This window comes from Astatotilapia calliptera, chromosome 13 (genome assembly GCF_900246225.1).
Source record: "Astatotilapia calliptera chromosome 13, fAstCal1.2, whole genome shotgun sequence".
Classification (NCBI taxonomy): domain Eukaryota; kingdom Metazoa; phylum Chordata; class Actinopteri; order Cichliformes; family Cichlidae; genus Astatotilapia; species Astatotilapia calliptera.
This window is the reverse complement of record NC_039314.1, coordinates 7,578,385-7,593,321: the sequence shown is the minus strand read 5'-3', so window position 1 is coordinate 7,593,321 and position 14,937 is coordinate 7,578,385. Positions and strand designations below refer to the sequence as shown.

The 14,937-nt window shown below is 40.6% G+C and overlaps 2 protein-coding genes across 8 annotated transcripts in view; both read left to right on the top strand.

Moving 5' to 3' along the window:
• The first annotated feature begins 5 nt into the window (after nt 1-5).
• LOC113035413 (delta-1-pyrroline-5-carboxylate synthase-like) lies at nt 6-5,927 on the top strand. 2 transcript variants are annotated; one of them, XM_026190961.1, is made up of 17 exons: nt 6-70; nt 1,198-1,315; nt 1,446-1,597; nt 1,689-1,838; nt 1,962-2,066; nt 2,158-2,316; nt 2,457-2,547; nt 2,849-2,973; nt 3,074-3,218; nt 3,311-3,384; nt 3,515-3,614; nt 3,816-4,036; nt 4,131-4,268; nt 4,358-4,553; nt 4,641-4,762; nt 4,922-5,204; nt 5,291-5,927. In XM_026190961.1, exons 2-17 carry the CDS (start codon nt 1,219-1,221, stop codon nt 5,470-5,472), a joined length of 2,340 nt encoding a protein of 779 aa, XP_026046746.1. In that variant the 5' UTR covers nt 6-70; nt 1,198-1,218; the 3' UTR covers nt 5,473-5,927. The 2 variants fall into 2 exon arrangements, with proteins under 2 accessions (XP_026046746.1, XP_026046745.1); XM_026190960.1 differs by lacking the exon at nt 6-70 and adding an exon at nt 411-713.
• A 787-nt stretch (nt 5,928-6,714) lies between these two features.
• ate1 (arginyltransferase 1) overlaps nt 6,715-14,937 on the top strand; it is a 53,044-nt gene continuing 44,821 nt past the window's right edge. For 2 of the 6 annotated variants that reach the window (XM_026190968.1, XM_026190964.1), the window contains exons 1-5: nt 6,715-6,928; nt 11,346-11,409; nt 11,587-11,649; nt 11,831-11,940; nt 12,540-12,767. In XM_026190968.1, the coding sequence (XP_026046753.1) occupies nt 6,829-6,928; nt 11,346-11,409; nt 11,587-11,649; nt 11,831-11,940; nt 12,540-12,767 (565 nt within the window). In that variant the 5' untranslated portion in view covers nt 6,715-6,828. Of the gene's footprint in view, nt 6,929-7,197; nt 7,582-7,749; nt 7,980-11,345; nt 11,410-11,586; nt 11,650-11,830; nt 11,941-12,539; nt 12,768-14,937 lie in introns of those variants that run through there. The other 4 variants (XM_026190969.1, XM_026190967.1, XM_026190966.1 and 1 more) reach the window with 3 other exon arrangements.

Genomic DNA, 14,937 nt, shown 5'->3' with positions numbered 1-14,937 from the left:
TAAAGTAATCTCAACTTGAGATCTCATAGGACGCTTGCTCTTCCGGGTGTAAAAAGAGCCAGGAAGTCACGTGAGTACTTAAGCGAAGCTTGTTTTATTTTGTAAAGATATAATTTCGAAAACTTGAAAAAAGCGATATTAGTTGTTTACAGTCACGCTTGTTGTTGTCAGAATTAAATTACAAAATATTTCCCATTTAAAAAAATATGTTATTGCGATGTTATATTGCCCCTAGAAGAAACGACATTACTTTTTAAAATATGCCTATCACTTGTAATTATAAATAACAATAATAGCATAATACATATTGCAAAAGTCTGCATTCTCTGTGATATAGACGGTGCATGCTGATAAAACTGTTCTGCACTATTTGCACAACCCAATCTTCGTTTCAGCGTTAAGTGTGTAGTACTGTCACTCGACGTCTCTGTACTTGTGCAACCCGTGCTCACTCACAAAAAAATAAAATAAAATTCATGCGTACGTTAAAACTTTCTTGCGTAAGCCAACGTCTTATGTCGTCGTCGTCGTCCCCCCCCCCCACGATATTTTATGTGCACGTCGTTCGTGAATAGCATTACGGCACTTCCCACACAACGTGGGCTGTGGATGTGGCAGTGAAGCGCTGCGATTCTCACTGAATACGTGTCTTCATTTCGCCGTTCACTTACAAGTGTAGCTGTGGTTGGCTTTCCAGGTCTCCATCTCGCTGGGTAAGGAGTCTTTTATAAAAAATCTCTTCCGCCTGTTCTGTCGAAAACCGAGGCAAGTTAGGCAGCTCACAACAGCTAAAGCTAGCTAACGTTAGCTAACCTAGGTATGTTTTGACAGAAGTACTCGACACGTAGCTGCTATAGTCTGATAAACTACCATGCAAACTGCAGTTCGTTCATATGTATTACAGGTTAAACAAGTGAAAAGCGCCCAGTCTATTGCCCTGCCTATTATTGCTGGTATTTTTCTAAGCTAACTTGGTGCAAAACAATCTTTAATGGGTCAGTGTGTCAAGTCCAAATATCGCATAACACTGATAAGAAGAAGACACATGATGCAGAGCTTTCAAGCGACAGCAAAACTCCACATATCTATTTAAAACGTTGGCGTCAAGCCTGTTTGTTTTACCCAGAAGCTGCTTATTTAATTTGATGCTATTCCATTGTTAAACTAACCATGCATTGCTTTCTGTGCTCATCACAGTGGTCCTGAATTTTCAGTGCCATGTTTGCCAGGTTGGCTTCCTGCTCTCCTCTGCCATTCAGAACACGGCAATCAAATGTGTGCCCAGTCTACATCAGAGCCTTTTCCCAGGCTAAATGTAAGTGATCAGCCAAGTGCTTCATCATACTAGGCTTGTACACAAATCTCAGGATCACTTCGATATGTGTTGGTTCTTCCTCGGCTGCCTATGCCTGTTAAAATGTGACTGTTTTCTTTATTCCCCGCAGTCGTTCTCCCTCGACCCCATGGGAAGTCCTTTGCACACCGCAGTGAGCTGAAGCAAGCCAAACGCATTGTAGTGAAGCTTGGGAGCGCTGTGGTGACGCGTGGAGATGAATGTGGTCTGGCACTGGGACGACTGGCTTCAATAGTAGAGCAGGTAATAATGTTGATACAAAGTGTCTTTTATAGAGGAATGACTGCTCCAAAGAAAAGAGATCTTAAATGTTATTGTTTCTGTGTTCCATCAGGTGGCCATGCTACAGAATCAAGGCAGGGAGATGATGATTGTTACGAGTGGTGCTGTGGCATTTGGGAAGCAGCGACTGAGACATGAGATACTGCTGTCTCAGAGTGTCAGACAAGCTCTGCATTCTGGGCAGAACCAACTGAAAGACATGGTGAGTAAGCTTTAACAGAAGGAACTTGGACCCTCTATTTTGTAAATGTAGACTGTATAACAGTGTGCTGATTTCTTTCTTTCGAAATCTTGTTAACTTTGTTTAAATCTCACTGTCTTTCAGACAGTCCCAGTTTTGGAAGCAAGAGCCTGTGCAGCTGCTGGGCAGAGCGGTCTGATGGCGCTGTACGAAGCTATGTTCACCCAATACAGCATCTGCACTGCACAAGTATGTGCTCTACGTTTGGCATAGAATAAAATACCTACAGCATCTGACTAAAATGTCACATACTTCTTCACATTTCTTTCCACCTCCTTAGATTCTGGTCACCAATCTGGACTTTCACGATGAACAGAAGCGCCGGAACCTGAACAGCACGCTACATGAACTGCTGCGTATGAATATCGTTCCGATAATTAACACGAACGACGCTGTTGTTCCACCCCCTGTTCCCAACAGTGACCTACAGGGTGTAAATGTGGGTACACCTGTTTTTGCATGCAATGTTTCCTTTGCACCTGAGTGAGAGAGGGAAGCTTTTAAAATGTAGTAGCAACTGAACTTGTTACTGACCTGCGCGGTGTTTTTTGCTTAATGAAAAATCGGTTTGTGTTTCAGGTAATAAGCATCAAAGATAACGACAGCTTGGCTGCACGGCTGGCTGTTGAAATGAAAGTAGACCTACTTATTGCCCTGTCTGATGTCCAAGGTACAGATATGACTATTTAAATAATATTTTCTTTAATTTGCATTTAAGAATCACAGTAATGGCCAGTATGTTATTTGTGTAGATTATGTTTATGTTTGTATGTATAATAAATGTGAACCATTATTATGCATAGTATTACAGCAACTGCCATATATGTTATTGATGCTTTGCTTTTATTCATTAATGATTGCCAGGTAGTCATACATTAATAGAAGACTTTTTTGTTTGTTTTTTTCGCGTTTTTGTTAAATCAGAAGATATCTATGTATGTGTGATTTTATTTTTCTTATTTTTTCCTCAGGCTTATACGACAGTCCGCCAGGAACAGATGATGCCAAGCTCATTGATATATTCTATCCCGGAGACCAACAATCTATCACATATGGGACTAAATCCAGAGTTGGTATCGGCGGCATGGAAGCAAAGGTCAGTGTGACAGATAATAGTTCATCTCACTATATGAAGAGGCAGAGTTCTTTCAGTAATGAAAATGTTGCATTACACTAAATCATGTTGTGTGGCTCAGGTGAAAGCAGCCCTCTGGGCACTGCAGGGTGGCACCTCAGTAATCATTGCCAATGGCACAGATCCAAAAGTCACCGGTCACGTCATCACAGACATTGTGGAAGGGAAGAAAGTTGGCACCTTTTTCTCTGAAGTGAAACCTGCAGGTACTGGGTAAAACCACTCAGACAGAGCATTTGAATCTTTTTGTTGTGGTTTGAGGATTTATGCTTGATGTTGGTGTTATTGACACCACCAGGCCCAACTGTGGAGCAGCAGACAGAGATGGCACGACATGCAGGCAGAACCCTGGCCTCCCTGCTCCCTGAACAGGTAAAGGGGGAAAAAATTATCCTAATTAGTTGCACAGGGTCACAAAATTAAATAAGTTCTACGTCGTAGTGACAGCAGTGTCAATTAATTTTGAATTGTGTTGACCACATCTATGTGTTTGTTTTTTCAGAGAGGGGAGATCATCTGCTGTCTTGCTGAGCTCCTTACAGAAAAGAAAGAAGAAATTCTTAATGCAAACAGGAAAGACATGGAGCTAGCAACAACATTAGGTACAGAGGCGGAGAGCTGGCACACGGATTAGCGTAATCCATACCTGAATGTAGATCTGTGACTCAGATACCATTGTAGTCTGTTTTGGTAGGAGTCATTGGGTGTGGCATCGCGTAGCAGAGCATTTACTCCTGCTTGGCAACACGTTTCTCTTTATTGATTGATGCGCCAGCATTTTTATTCATACTTTACTCTTACAGGTCGTCTGTCCCAGCCTCTGATCAATCGCCTGAGTCTGTCAACAGCCAAGCTGAACAGTCTTGCCATTGGCCTGCGTCAGCTCGCCGTTTCCTCCAGGGACAGCGTCGGCCGGGTGCTGAGGAGGACTAGAGTGGCCAACAACCTAGAACTAGAGCAGATCACGGTCCCCATCGGTGTCCTGCTGGTCATCTTTGAGTCTCGCCCTGATTGTCTGCCACAGGTCAGACCATGTCTACGCAGTCTGGAATACTTTTTTAAAGTCTTTGGTTTTATATGTGTTCAAAAAGAGTGACATTTTAAATGCTATACTTCAGGTGTCAGCACTAGCAATTGCAAGCGGAAATGCTTTGCTCCTGAAAGGTGGCAAAGAAGCTTCCAACACCAACAAAATTCTACATCAACTCACTCAAGAGGCCCTTTCCATTCATGGTGTAGCAGATGCCATTCAACTGGTAAGACTAAAAATCATTATAGAAATATAATTTTAGTTTCCTGGTAGTATTTTATTTGTTGCGATACACTAAAAGAATTTGTGCTGTAGGTGAGCACACGTGAGGAAGTTGAGGATCTGTGCAGACTGGACAAGATGATTGACCTAATCATTCCAAGGGGCTCATCTCAGCTGGTCCGGGAAATCCAGAGGGCAGCCAAGGGCATTCCTGTTTTGGGCCACAGTGAGGGCATCTGTCACGTCTACGTCGACAGTGATGCCAGCATTGACAAAGCTCTTGATGTTGGTAGGTTTTTAATTGCATTTAATTGCATTTGTCACTAATGCAAACTGACTGGTTTTGAATGATTGTACAAACTGTGTTTCTTTCCAGTCAAAGACTCTAAATGTGACTACCCTGCTGCCTGCAATGCCATGGAGACTCTTCTTATTCACAGAGATTTGCTGCGTACTCCTGTGTTTGACCAGATCATTGACTTGCTGAGAACAGAGCAAGTAAGAAACAGGATTATTTGGGTGTATGCTTTGAATGAGATTCAGAAATAGGAAAAACAGCAAGAGAATTTAACACTTTACCAACGTCCATAAATACAGTAAATTACATTTGTTTGTTTTTTATTCTTTAACAAACTATTGGTTATTGCTTTCTTACAGGTAAAGATTCATGCTGGTCCTCGCTTCGCATCCTATTTAACTTTTAGCCCATCTGAGGTCAAGTCTCTGAGGACAGAGTATGGGGACCTGGAATGCTGCATTGAGGTGGTTGACAGCATGCAGGAAGCTGTGGACCACATCCACAAATACGGCAGCTCCCACACTGATGTCATTGTTACTGAGAATGAAGAAACAGCCGAACAGTTTCTGCAACAGGTGGACAGCGCCTGTGTATTCTGGAACGCCAGCTCTCGCTTTGCTGATGGCTACCGCTTTGGCCTTGGTGTGTATTTACCTTCAAGTGAACCTAAACTACCACTATGTTGAAAATAAAACAAGGTATTTAATTTTACTTTGTTTATTTTGCAGGAGCTGAGGTTGGTATCAGTACAGCACGGATACATGCCAGAGGACCTGTAGGTTTGGAGGGACTTTTGACCACCAAGTGGGTCCTTCGAGGGGAGGGACACACAGTGGCTGACTTCTCTGAGCAAGGCAGCATGAAATACCTTCACGAAAACATCCCTGTGCCGCAGGGGAGTTTCAATTAGAAACCACTGAACAACATAAAGTCACGTGTTTATTTAGAGGTTTGTGTCTGCCTGTAGCATTTCAACTCACAAGCTGCTTTCACAATCCTGTTTAGGTCTATTTTGTTGTGTGGTTGGAAGAATGGAGGCAACTTTTATCAGACAACCAATATCCTGGTTTTGTGAACCTATGAATCCATGTGAAACCCAAGAAAATTGACTGGTGGCTAAATGAGAGAAAACTGTAAAAGTAAAACAGAACTTAGGACTGGACAAAGCGCTTTTCACTCCAACGCCATTTTTGTAATTGCATAAAACTAAATCATTGTTCCAGCGGTGATTTTCTAAGTTATTTTTCTACATGCAAACTCTCCCTTGGTCTTGTTTATGCAGGATCTTGTTTTGGATTTACTTTGCTGTCTTTCCTCTTTGCACAGATAATTTAATAAATATGGTGTACAGTTCTTTAATTATAACTTGTGGAATTTTATGTGTCACAAAGCTTTTGGTGAGAAATCTGCCCATTTCCCCCCCCAACGAAGGTCTTTATTTTTGTAATTTTTTGTTTTAGTTTACTTAATCCATACTATGTTTAATTTAAGAGTGGGGAAGCAGCTGTTGGTATATAGCCTGATTTCGGTTATTACTCTATTTAATTGATAGAACTGAGTTTTTAAATAATCTTCTTTTGATTACTAATGTTAGGACTCACCACAACTGATCATCTGCCTCCCTCTCATCCTGTCCCGTGCATCCTTTTCTGTCACACCAACTCTCTGCATGTCTTGCTTCACTACATCCATGAACCTAGTCTGTGGGCTTCCTCATTATCTGTTACCTAGCTGCTGCATCTTCAGCATCTTTTGTCCAGTATGTCCACTACCCCTCCTCTGCACATGTTCAAACCATCTTAACCTTCTTCTCCAAACTTTATCTCTAAAGTTCTCAGCCTGAACTGTCACTGATAGACAGGATTGTAAATCTGTCTATCTTTGTCAGTGAAAGTGAGCATTTTCATCTGCCACCTCCAGCTTCACCCCTTGTCTTTATGCCAGTGCCACTGTCTCCAAACCGTACATTCAGAACATGTTCAGGCCTCTGAACATGCCTTCATCCTCTCCCCTGCCTCTGTCTTCTTAAATATGAAGTTATAAAGTCATTTCTACAGAATGCGCTGCAATGCATTATGTTTATTTTGATCCAAAAAACAAAAGCTGTTTCATTATTTGAGTGTTACTTGTAACACTTAAACACTTTTATCAGAACTCCCTTTGTTTTACGCACAACTGATGACGTATTTGCTGTGGGCGGGGTTACATGTCGAGCAAGGCTTGCCCGGTCACCTGTCTCAGCTGTCAGCTGTGCTAGATCTTAAAGATGGCAGGAAATAAGTCTTACACTATAGTAGAATATTTCGGGGGAGAAGATGGCTACCGCTGTGGTTACTGTAAAAGCCAAACGGGAAACTTCTCTCGTGGTAAGCTGGGGATGAAGTGTGTGTATATGTGTGTCTGTGTGGAGGATAGCCGGGGTTCTCTGAACTGGCTTGTGCTAATGACCTAGCTCCGTCTACTTTCTGGCATAATAGCCGGCTAGCTGTTTTTTTGCACTGCACCTATCCCTAATGTCAGTGTATTTGAGTATGTTACATAGACTGTACGCACACTGCGAGTGTAACTATTATTTAGCGTTAGCCTGACATCATTTAGATAGGTTTAAGGTTATTGACCTAGCTCAGGTTTTAGCCGTTAGCTTCTAGCCTAGCTTTTGCTTTCTGGGAAACGGAAGAAGGCTTGTAGAATAAATCAGTTAAGGTTATTGTTGAATGTTTTTTCTGTAGGACAACAATGTTTAACTTGGGGTGTAACAATGCAATTGTAGCATGTTAGCAGTAAATTTGCAGTAGCACCAAGCTAATAGGTAGTCTCTTAAACAGCAGGACGGAGAAGCAAGGCTGCTGCTCTTAGAAAGTGCAGCTTTCTCTTTTTTTATTTGTGATGTGACGCCGAGTTTAGGAAATCCAGGATATTTTATATTTTACGTGGTTTAAAAGTCGTATAATATCCAATAGGTGACAACGAGCGACGCATGTGTTATAGTACTTTCTCACACTTTGTATTGGTGTAACAGGTAATGTAGATTGTACTTGGCATTACTTTTTCTTGCGAACTCTGTTCTCTAGCTGTGAGTGACAGAGGGATAACAGTGTACTAGTTGAACAGCCTAATTATAAATGCTGACACGTGGCTATATTTTGGAATATTTAGTAAAAATGAACCTCGATGATGCAGCGATTCATTTTACTCTTACTTTTTAAAAGATCTCACTTTCACATAAAAATGAAAACTGTGAGAAGGTAAGAGGACACACTGGTGTCATTGATTTGATCTGAGCAGGGCTGAGACAGGTTGACTATAATTAGGGAGGTCCCAGTGTAGTCAATGAGCAACTGGGCACATCGCCTGCAGACGAGAGCTGATGTCTAATCTAAGATAAGAGTGTTAATCTGTTCCTGTTACATCATATGGGTACGACAGCTTGCAGTGAAGAAGGGAGACTTTACTACCTGTGTAATTCTTGTAACTATGTAACAGTGCTACAGGGTGGAAGTGGATGCAGGTCAAGCGTTATCTCATGTTATATTCTCACTGGCATCATTTTATTTTCCTGGAAAGATAAGATAAGATAGAACTTTATTAATCCCTCGGGTGGGTTCCTCTGGGAAATTCGATTTCCAAAAAAGCATCTTATGCTGTAGATGCATGGATTATGTATATTATATACATACAGTATATATGTAAGTCTACAGTAAAGACGCACTGCTACTATATACTGTATATAGTAACAGTGCGTCTTTACTGTAGACTTTTCTGAACAGGTGCGTCATATGATGTTTTCCCTTGGTGTGATTGGTGCAGTGATATTATCAACAGTGTTGTCAGATACAAATCAAACGCAACTCCTCACAACAAGAGCACAACATCTGCTCTCATCTGTGTTATTGTGTCTGTCATGCCTGAGTGAAGGCTGAAGAAGGGATCTGGTGTGAGTGGTGAAAACACACTCCAGGTGTGCTGTGAGCCACTGTACTCTTATCCTGCCTGCACATGGAATCTATTCTTTGTATTTTAGACTCATGATTCCTGCCTAACAAATTAGCAGGGCTTTTTGATGACATGTATTATGTTCAAATAAAAGGAGTTAATTAATCAGCATAATTTAAAGCCTTTTAAGTTCATTTTATATGCTCATTATTGGTTTTAATGCACATGTATATGAGAATGGGACATTTCTGCAATTTCAGAGGGTGTGATCATTTTACAGTCATAGGCCAGAAATATCCGAGAGACTAAATGTGTAGGCCCTAAACTTTTTGTATTTAAGCATAACTTCTCTGGGGTTTTAAACAGAGTGAATTTCAGTGCTCTTTATTTTACCACTGACAGATAAGATAACTGAAGATCTATGTAACGGGGGGGGGACAATGATTTGAATAATGCAACATAAGAAAAAACAGATTTTGACATACTGTTTACACGTTTATTTATGATGGTGATTCGGTTGTATAGACATACAGTCTAGAAAGTTTTCACAGGAACTTCATACAGACCTGTGAAAAACTAAGGTCACGTCATGATTCATTTGTAGAATCATCATATTGTAGCAGCAGTAACTTGAAGGAATCATTTTCCATAAGAAAAATGATATGATTTTGTCTCAGTCTTTTCACGTTGTTTTGGAGGAATTCTTTGCAACGTTGCTTCAGTTCACTGAAGTTTGCAGTCATTAGTTTATACCCAGGCCCCTGTAATGTCCCACCACACCGTTTGAATTTGGAGGTCTGGACTGTAACTGGGTCACTGCAGTGCCTTTATGTTTTTTTTCTTTCTTTGTCAGCCATTCTGCTGCTTATCGCTTTGCATGACTCAATTGCTACCAACTTTTAGCTGGTATGTAGATGGCTTCACATTTGCCTCTTGAATACTTGAGTATACAGAGGAGTTTATAATCAGCTCAGTGACTGGAAAGTAACCAGGTACAGTGGCTGCAAAAAACCAAACACCACTGCAAAACATCCCCTCCATCACTGTGCTTGACAGCTGGTATGAGCTGTTTACGCTAATATGTTTATGCTAATATTATGCATTATGGTAGATATTTCCACTTTGGCCTCATCATTCCAAAGGACACTGGTCCAGAAGTGTTGTGGTTTGGCCAGATGCAACTTTCAGACATAAGCTGTGCTGCAACATTCTCTTGAGAGAAAAAAGACTTCCTCCTAGTAATAATAATAATAATAATGATGGATTGGATTTATATAGCGCTTTTCAAGGCACCCAAAGCGCTTTACAATACCACTATTCATGCACTCTCACATTCACACACTGGTGGAGACAAGCTACAGTTGTAGCCACAGCTGCCCTGGGGCAGACTGACAGAAGCGAGGCTGCCTAGTGATCTTTCCAGAGAAGTTGTACATGTTCAGTGGTTTTCTATCTGTACTGTATTGAACTTTAACATTTAACACATTAACTGAGGGCTGCAGACTCTGAGATGTATCTCTTGGTTGTTTGCCTTTTCTTCGACTTTGGGATGAATTTGTTGAGACTTCCACTTTTGAGACAATTAACACACACCTGAACACTCCAGACAAGCAAACTGCCCAAATCTCTGCTTTGGTAGCCTTGGTCACACTTCCTGATGATCATTTAATCAAGTGATTTGTATAGCAGCACCTGACTGCTACTTCTCACCCTAGATCAGTGGTTCTTAACCTTGTTGGAGGTACTGAACCCCACCAGTTTCATATGCGAATTCACTGAACCCCTCTTTAGTGAAAAATAAAATATGATTTTTTTCAAATTCAAGACGTAGATATGTTTTTTACTGGTGCACAAAATGAGCCGTGCATGTCACGGCGGAGGCTCTGCCCAAACCCCTGAGACTGACTAACCGAACCCCTAGGGTTCGATCAAACCCAGGTTAAGAACCACTGCTCTAGATCCTATGGAAACAATAAAGGTGCACTTAGTTTTTCACAGTACTACAGAGAGTCCTGTGAAAAGTTGTGATGTGTGTCAGACATAAAGAAAGCCTGCAGTCTTGCCGCTGTGTCTGTTGGAGACTCATCTGTCATTTTGTGGTTCACTAGTGGAGTTTGCTTGGACTCTAAGCATCATTTTTTTGAAACATAGGAAATTATACTCGACTGAGAGGTTGGTGTGTGTTGTGTGAACTTTTTAACAGTTAATTACCTCGGCTGTTTTAGATTTAAATGGATTGTTTTCTTGCAATAGAAGCTTACGTTTTGGTTTGTTTATGCAGGCTCCAAGAGTGATAGGAAAGTTGAAAGTTGAAAGGAAGAGCTCAGACCTCGGCTCTGGGAAGAGGGATCTGGTCTGGCTACAAATGATAAATTTGTATATTTCCATTGGGGCCTTAAAGTACTGTGGGAATGACCCTTTGGAGACAGTATTTTAAACTGGAACAAAAATGTGGACCTACCACAAGTCTCTCAACTTCTTGACAGACTATGCCTTGTTTGTATACATACCTCGTATCACAGCTGTTTTAGTTTTACTCACTTGTGAAGAGCCTGACTCGTTCTCCTTGTTTCCGGTTCAGTTTTATCATCAATTTAAACACAGAAGTATTATCTCATTAACAGTTTCTTCCTCGTCCCATTCGCTTTTTGTGAATAAAAGAAAAGGCGTGACCACTTTTATAACCTTAAGCCTGATTGGGCTTAAGGTGAAGAGACTTTTCATACATAACACTGCTTAGGCTTGTTGCCATATTTTCAACGATTGCCATTATGTATAAAATTGTATTTAAATCAATTATACATTTTAAGGAAACAATTTGATTAATTATTTGTTTTGTTTTGATTGTAGGGATGTGGTCCCACACCATGACAGTACAAGACTACCAAGACCTCATAGATCGAGGATGGAGAAGGTGAGTAGCTACTTAGTATCCTGGTTTCAGCCAGTGGTTTCCTACTTCCATTTGAAACCTTTTCTCCTGAATTCAGTTTTAAAAAGGGAGTTGTGACTACTTCAAATAAAAAAATAATAATTTATTGCCTTTATTTTTTTTTTCTCCCACAAATCTTGTCCATGTTTTCATTTTCAGAAGTGGGAAGTATGTTTACAAACCCATAATGCAGAAGACATGCTGTCCACAGTATACCATCAGGTAATTTTATTAACTTGATTACCAAAATTTCCTTTTATGAGTCATGCTTTAAGTAACTTAAGATCTGATAAGACCAAAAAACCTAGAATACACAAGGGTTGTTTGATCTATGTTGAAAAAATACGTTAATTAAATGTTTGCTTTAACAACCAATAACCTTTACCTTGTATCCTCTCTCAAGATGCCACGCTCTGAAATTCCAGCCTTCCAAATCCCACAAGAAAATCCTGAAGAAGATGAACAGATTTATATCCAAAGGGGAGCTGCAAAAGGGGCAGGAAGATTGTGCAGGTATGTATAATATATGAGGTATAAACACATCCATTCATAGTCTCTATTGGTGTACAGTTCGTGGAAAAAATGGCAATACTCTTTAAGCAGTTAGTGCTCTGCGACTGCATATGTGTTGTAGTTTGTAGTGTGAAGCACTACACAGGCTTGACTTGAGTTTGAAACTTAATAAATGTGTGAAAATGACTTGAGTCTGTAATGTATTCATGGACCACAGGTTTTGATATAAATGATGCCATGAACAGCAGGCAGATTGAGATTTATGGGTTTACACAGGAGTATGGCTGTTCCTCTCTATCAGCTCATAAGAGCTCCATCAGTTGCAAAGCTCACAAACTGTGCACATAACATTTCATCAGAGACCCCTTCACAGCAAGGCTTTTTAACTGCAGGATGTCACAGAGAGCAGTCCTGGTGCATGACTGCAGATCAGTAATGTCATATTCTGATGTCAATGATCAGGCGTAAGTGAGCACCCTGGTTTAAAGTGCAGTTAGCATTGGGTGCTAATTCAAAAACGAATTCAATTCAAAACAGAAGAGAAGGGTAATTTACAGTGTGCTGTCTGGTGTAAGCAATATTGATTTCCTGCATTATAGGTGAGCCAATGGACTCGGTGTGTGAAGAGGCAGGACCACAGGAACTGAGGAAAGTACATTTAAAGTACACCGCTCTCACAGGCATTCAGAAGGATGCTACAGAGTTTCCATCTACCACAGAAGTTCAGAAGGAGGCAGCAGATGCCACACCTACAGGCTCGCAAACATCACAAAATGATCCAGTGTCTGTACTGGCTGGGACCACAACATCCGCAGCTCCCAAACCAGGTAGGAGTCATCTAAACTAGTGCTGTACTTGCCGTTGCTCGGGGGGAGAAAAAAGTTAGTACTATAATTAGTTAGATCACATAGAATAGAATGAGCTATCAATCTAAACCTGGAGCGGCAGTGATCATAAAAAAATTAAACTAACTAAAGTTTTAAAACAATGACATAAATCCTTATATGAACGGCTCAAGCAGCTGTACTATGAAGCCTCAGCAATAAGTAGTGCGGGGTTTTTACCTCTCTTTGCTCTCGGCTTTGTTGTGTGTGCACCTTCTCACACATAAACGGGCTGAAGGTGATATTAATCGAGTTGACGGGGTGTTATTATTTATTACCACCAGTGCAATGAAGCTTCCCAGTAAGTGTGAAACCGAAGCGGATAATTTCACGTTGACCTTATTCTTCGTTTTAATAACCCACTAACTGGAAAGGCCGGTTTCTGGGTTATGTGCTTTCAGTCTTGGAGCTCTTCTCAGAAAGCCGCGTTGTTGTTAGGTTACAAAAATGCGTGAAACATTTTTGTGTCTTCATCTGTACCGAGTGCTCCGAGTCTCCACAGTCTACTCCAGGAAGGACCTAAGAACGGGATTAGATCAGTCTGGGATTCCAAACAGTTTGATTGTCAGTGACCGCTATGGATTGATACTTTGTCAGGGACAAAGAGGGAAGTAATGCTCTTTAACTGAAAATGCTGTCAGCACAGCAGGGGAGAAAAAGCTGTAAGCAAAGCGTTGTTTTTTTTCACTGTAGATGCTGAGCTGTCAACACTGAACTTCAGACACAGAAAGCAGATCCTGCCACCAGAAAACAATGGAAACAGACCTTAAAAATGCACTGATCATACAGAGTATTAATGTAGCATTTATGTGGTGAATTTTTATCCTGGCTTGCTATATAAGTAGTTTCCCTTTAGTGTTTTTGGAATTTCTTTGCAGCAATTAAACTTAATTTGGATGTTTTTTTTTAAACATTGCAGCTAAGACAATTTGAATACATGATTACTTATTAATTTGTTTAAATGTAGTCAACTACAACTAAGCTAATAATAAGCCACCTGTGTCTAATCGAGGAATCCTTAGCTGTTTGTACTTAATACTTAATGGCTTCTTTGGTTTTCTGCTTAAATTTATGCTGTCTCTACTGTATCCAATGTGGCCTCATGCTGTGCTCTGCACTAACTGAAGTATCAGATCTTGCCAGAAGGTGTCACTGTTCACCTTGTAAACCAGGCTTCACACTGCAGCATGTTGGTGAATGAGGGCACTGTTTGTTCACTGTTTCGTAGGAGTGTGTGTCTGGTTTGGAATTATCTGTCTATGTTCTCCTCCTTATTTTCCAGCACAGGATATCCCCTCAATAATGAATTAATAACACTTATAGGGAAGAGATAATAAACTCCCATTAGACAGAGGAAGTGGCGTTTTTAACAACCTTTAATGTTTCAGGCTTCAGCTGCTTTTTTTCCTTTCCAACTCTGATGAGAACGCCATCCAGCATCATTAATTAAAAGGCAAGAGAGGATGTTGGAGAAATATTATTGTTCAAATTTTTTGTAAATCATGCAATGATTATGAGAAAGGCACTTAACTCAAGGGGTGAACCAGTCTGGCTTTTACACAAGATCAACAACTTCGTAATGAAAACGCATAATTTGTTCCCATTTTTTGGTGAATCTATGACAAATGTCAAAGATAATATAGCTTGACAAGAATAAAATAGGATTTTTAGACCAACAAGGTGAGCATTTTACCACATTTACCAAAAACCTGAGAAAACTAGGGGGGGAAAAGAGAAGGTGGCAGGCCTAAAAAAAAAAAAACTACAGCAGGAGAGCAGTACACACTGAACTTCCTTAAGAAATGGGGGGGGAATCCAACAAACACCTGACACAGGACCTGAGAGATGCATTAGGGCCTTCAGTTGTTCACTGCTGTTCACCAAAGCCTTATTAGAAATGGTCTCCGTGGAGGCGGGGGTATTGTGAAGCCATTTTTTAAAGGAAACCTGGAGAAAAGGCTGAGGTATGCCAAATTACTCAAGAATTGGACCGAAAATCGGTGAACAAAAGTCACGTGGAGTGATGAATCCAAATTTGGGATTTTTGGTTCAAATCATCGTCAGTATGTACAGAAGTAGGTCAAGAATGAGATGGAAAAGTGAGTGTCTACAG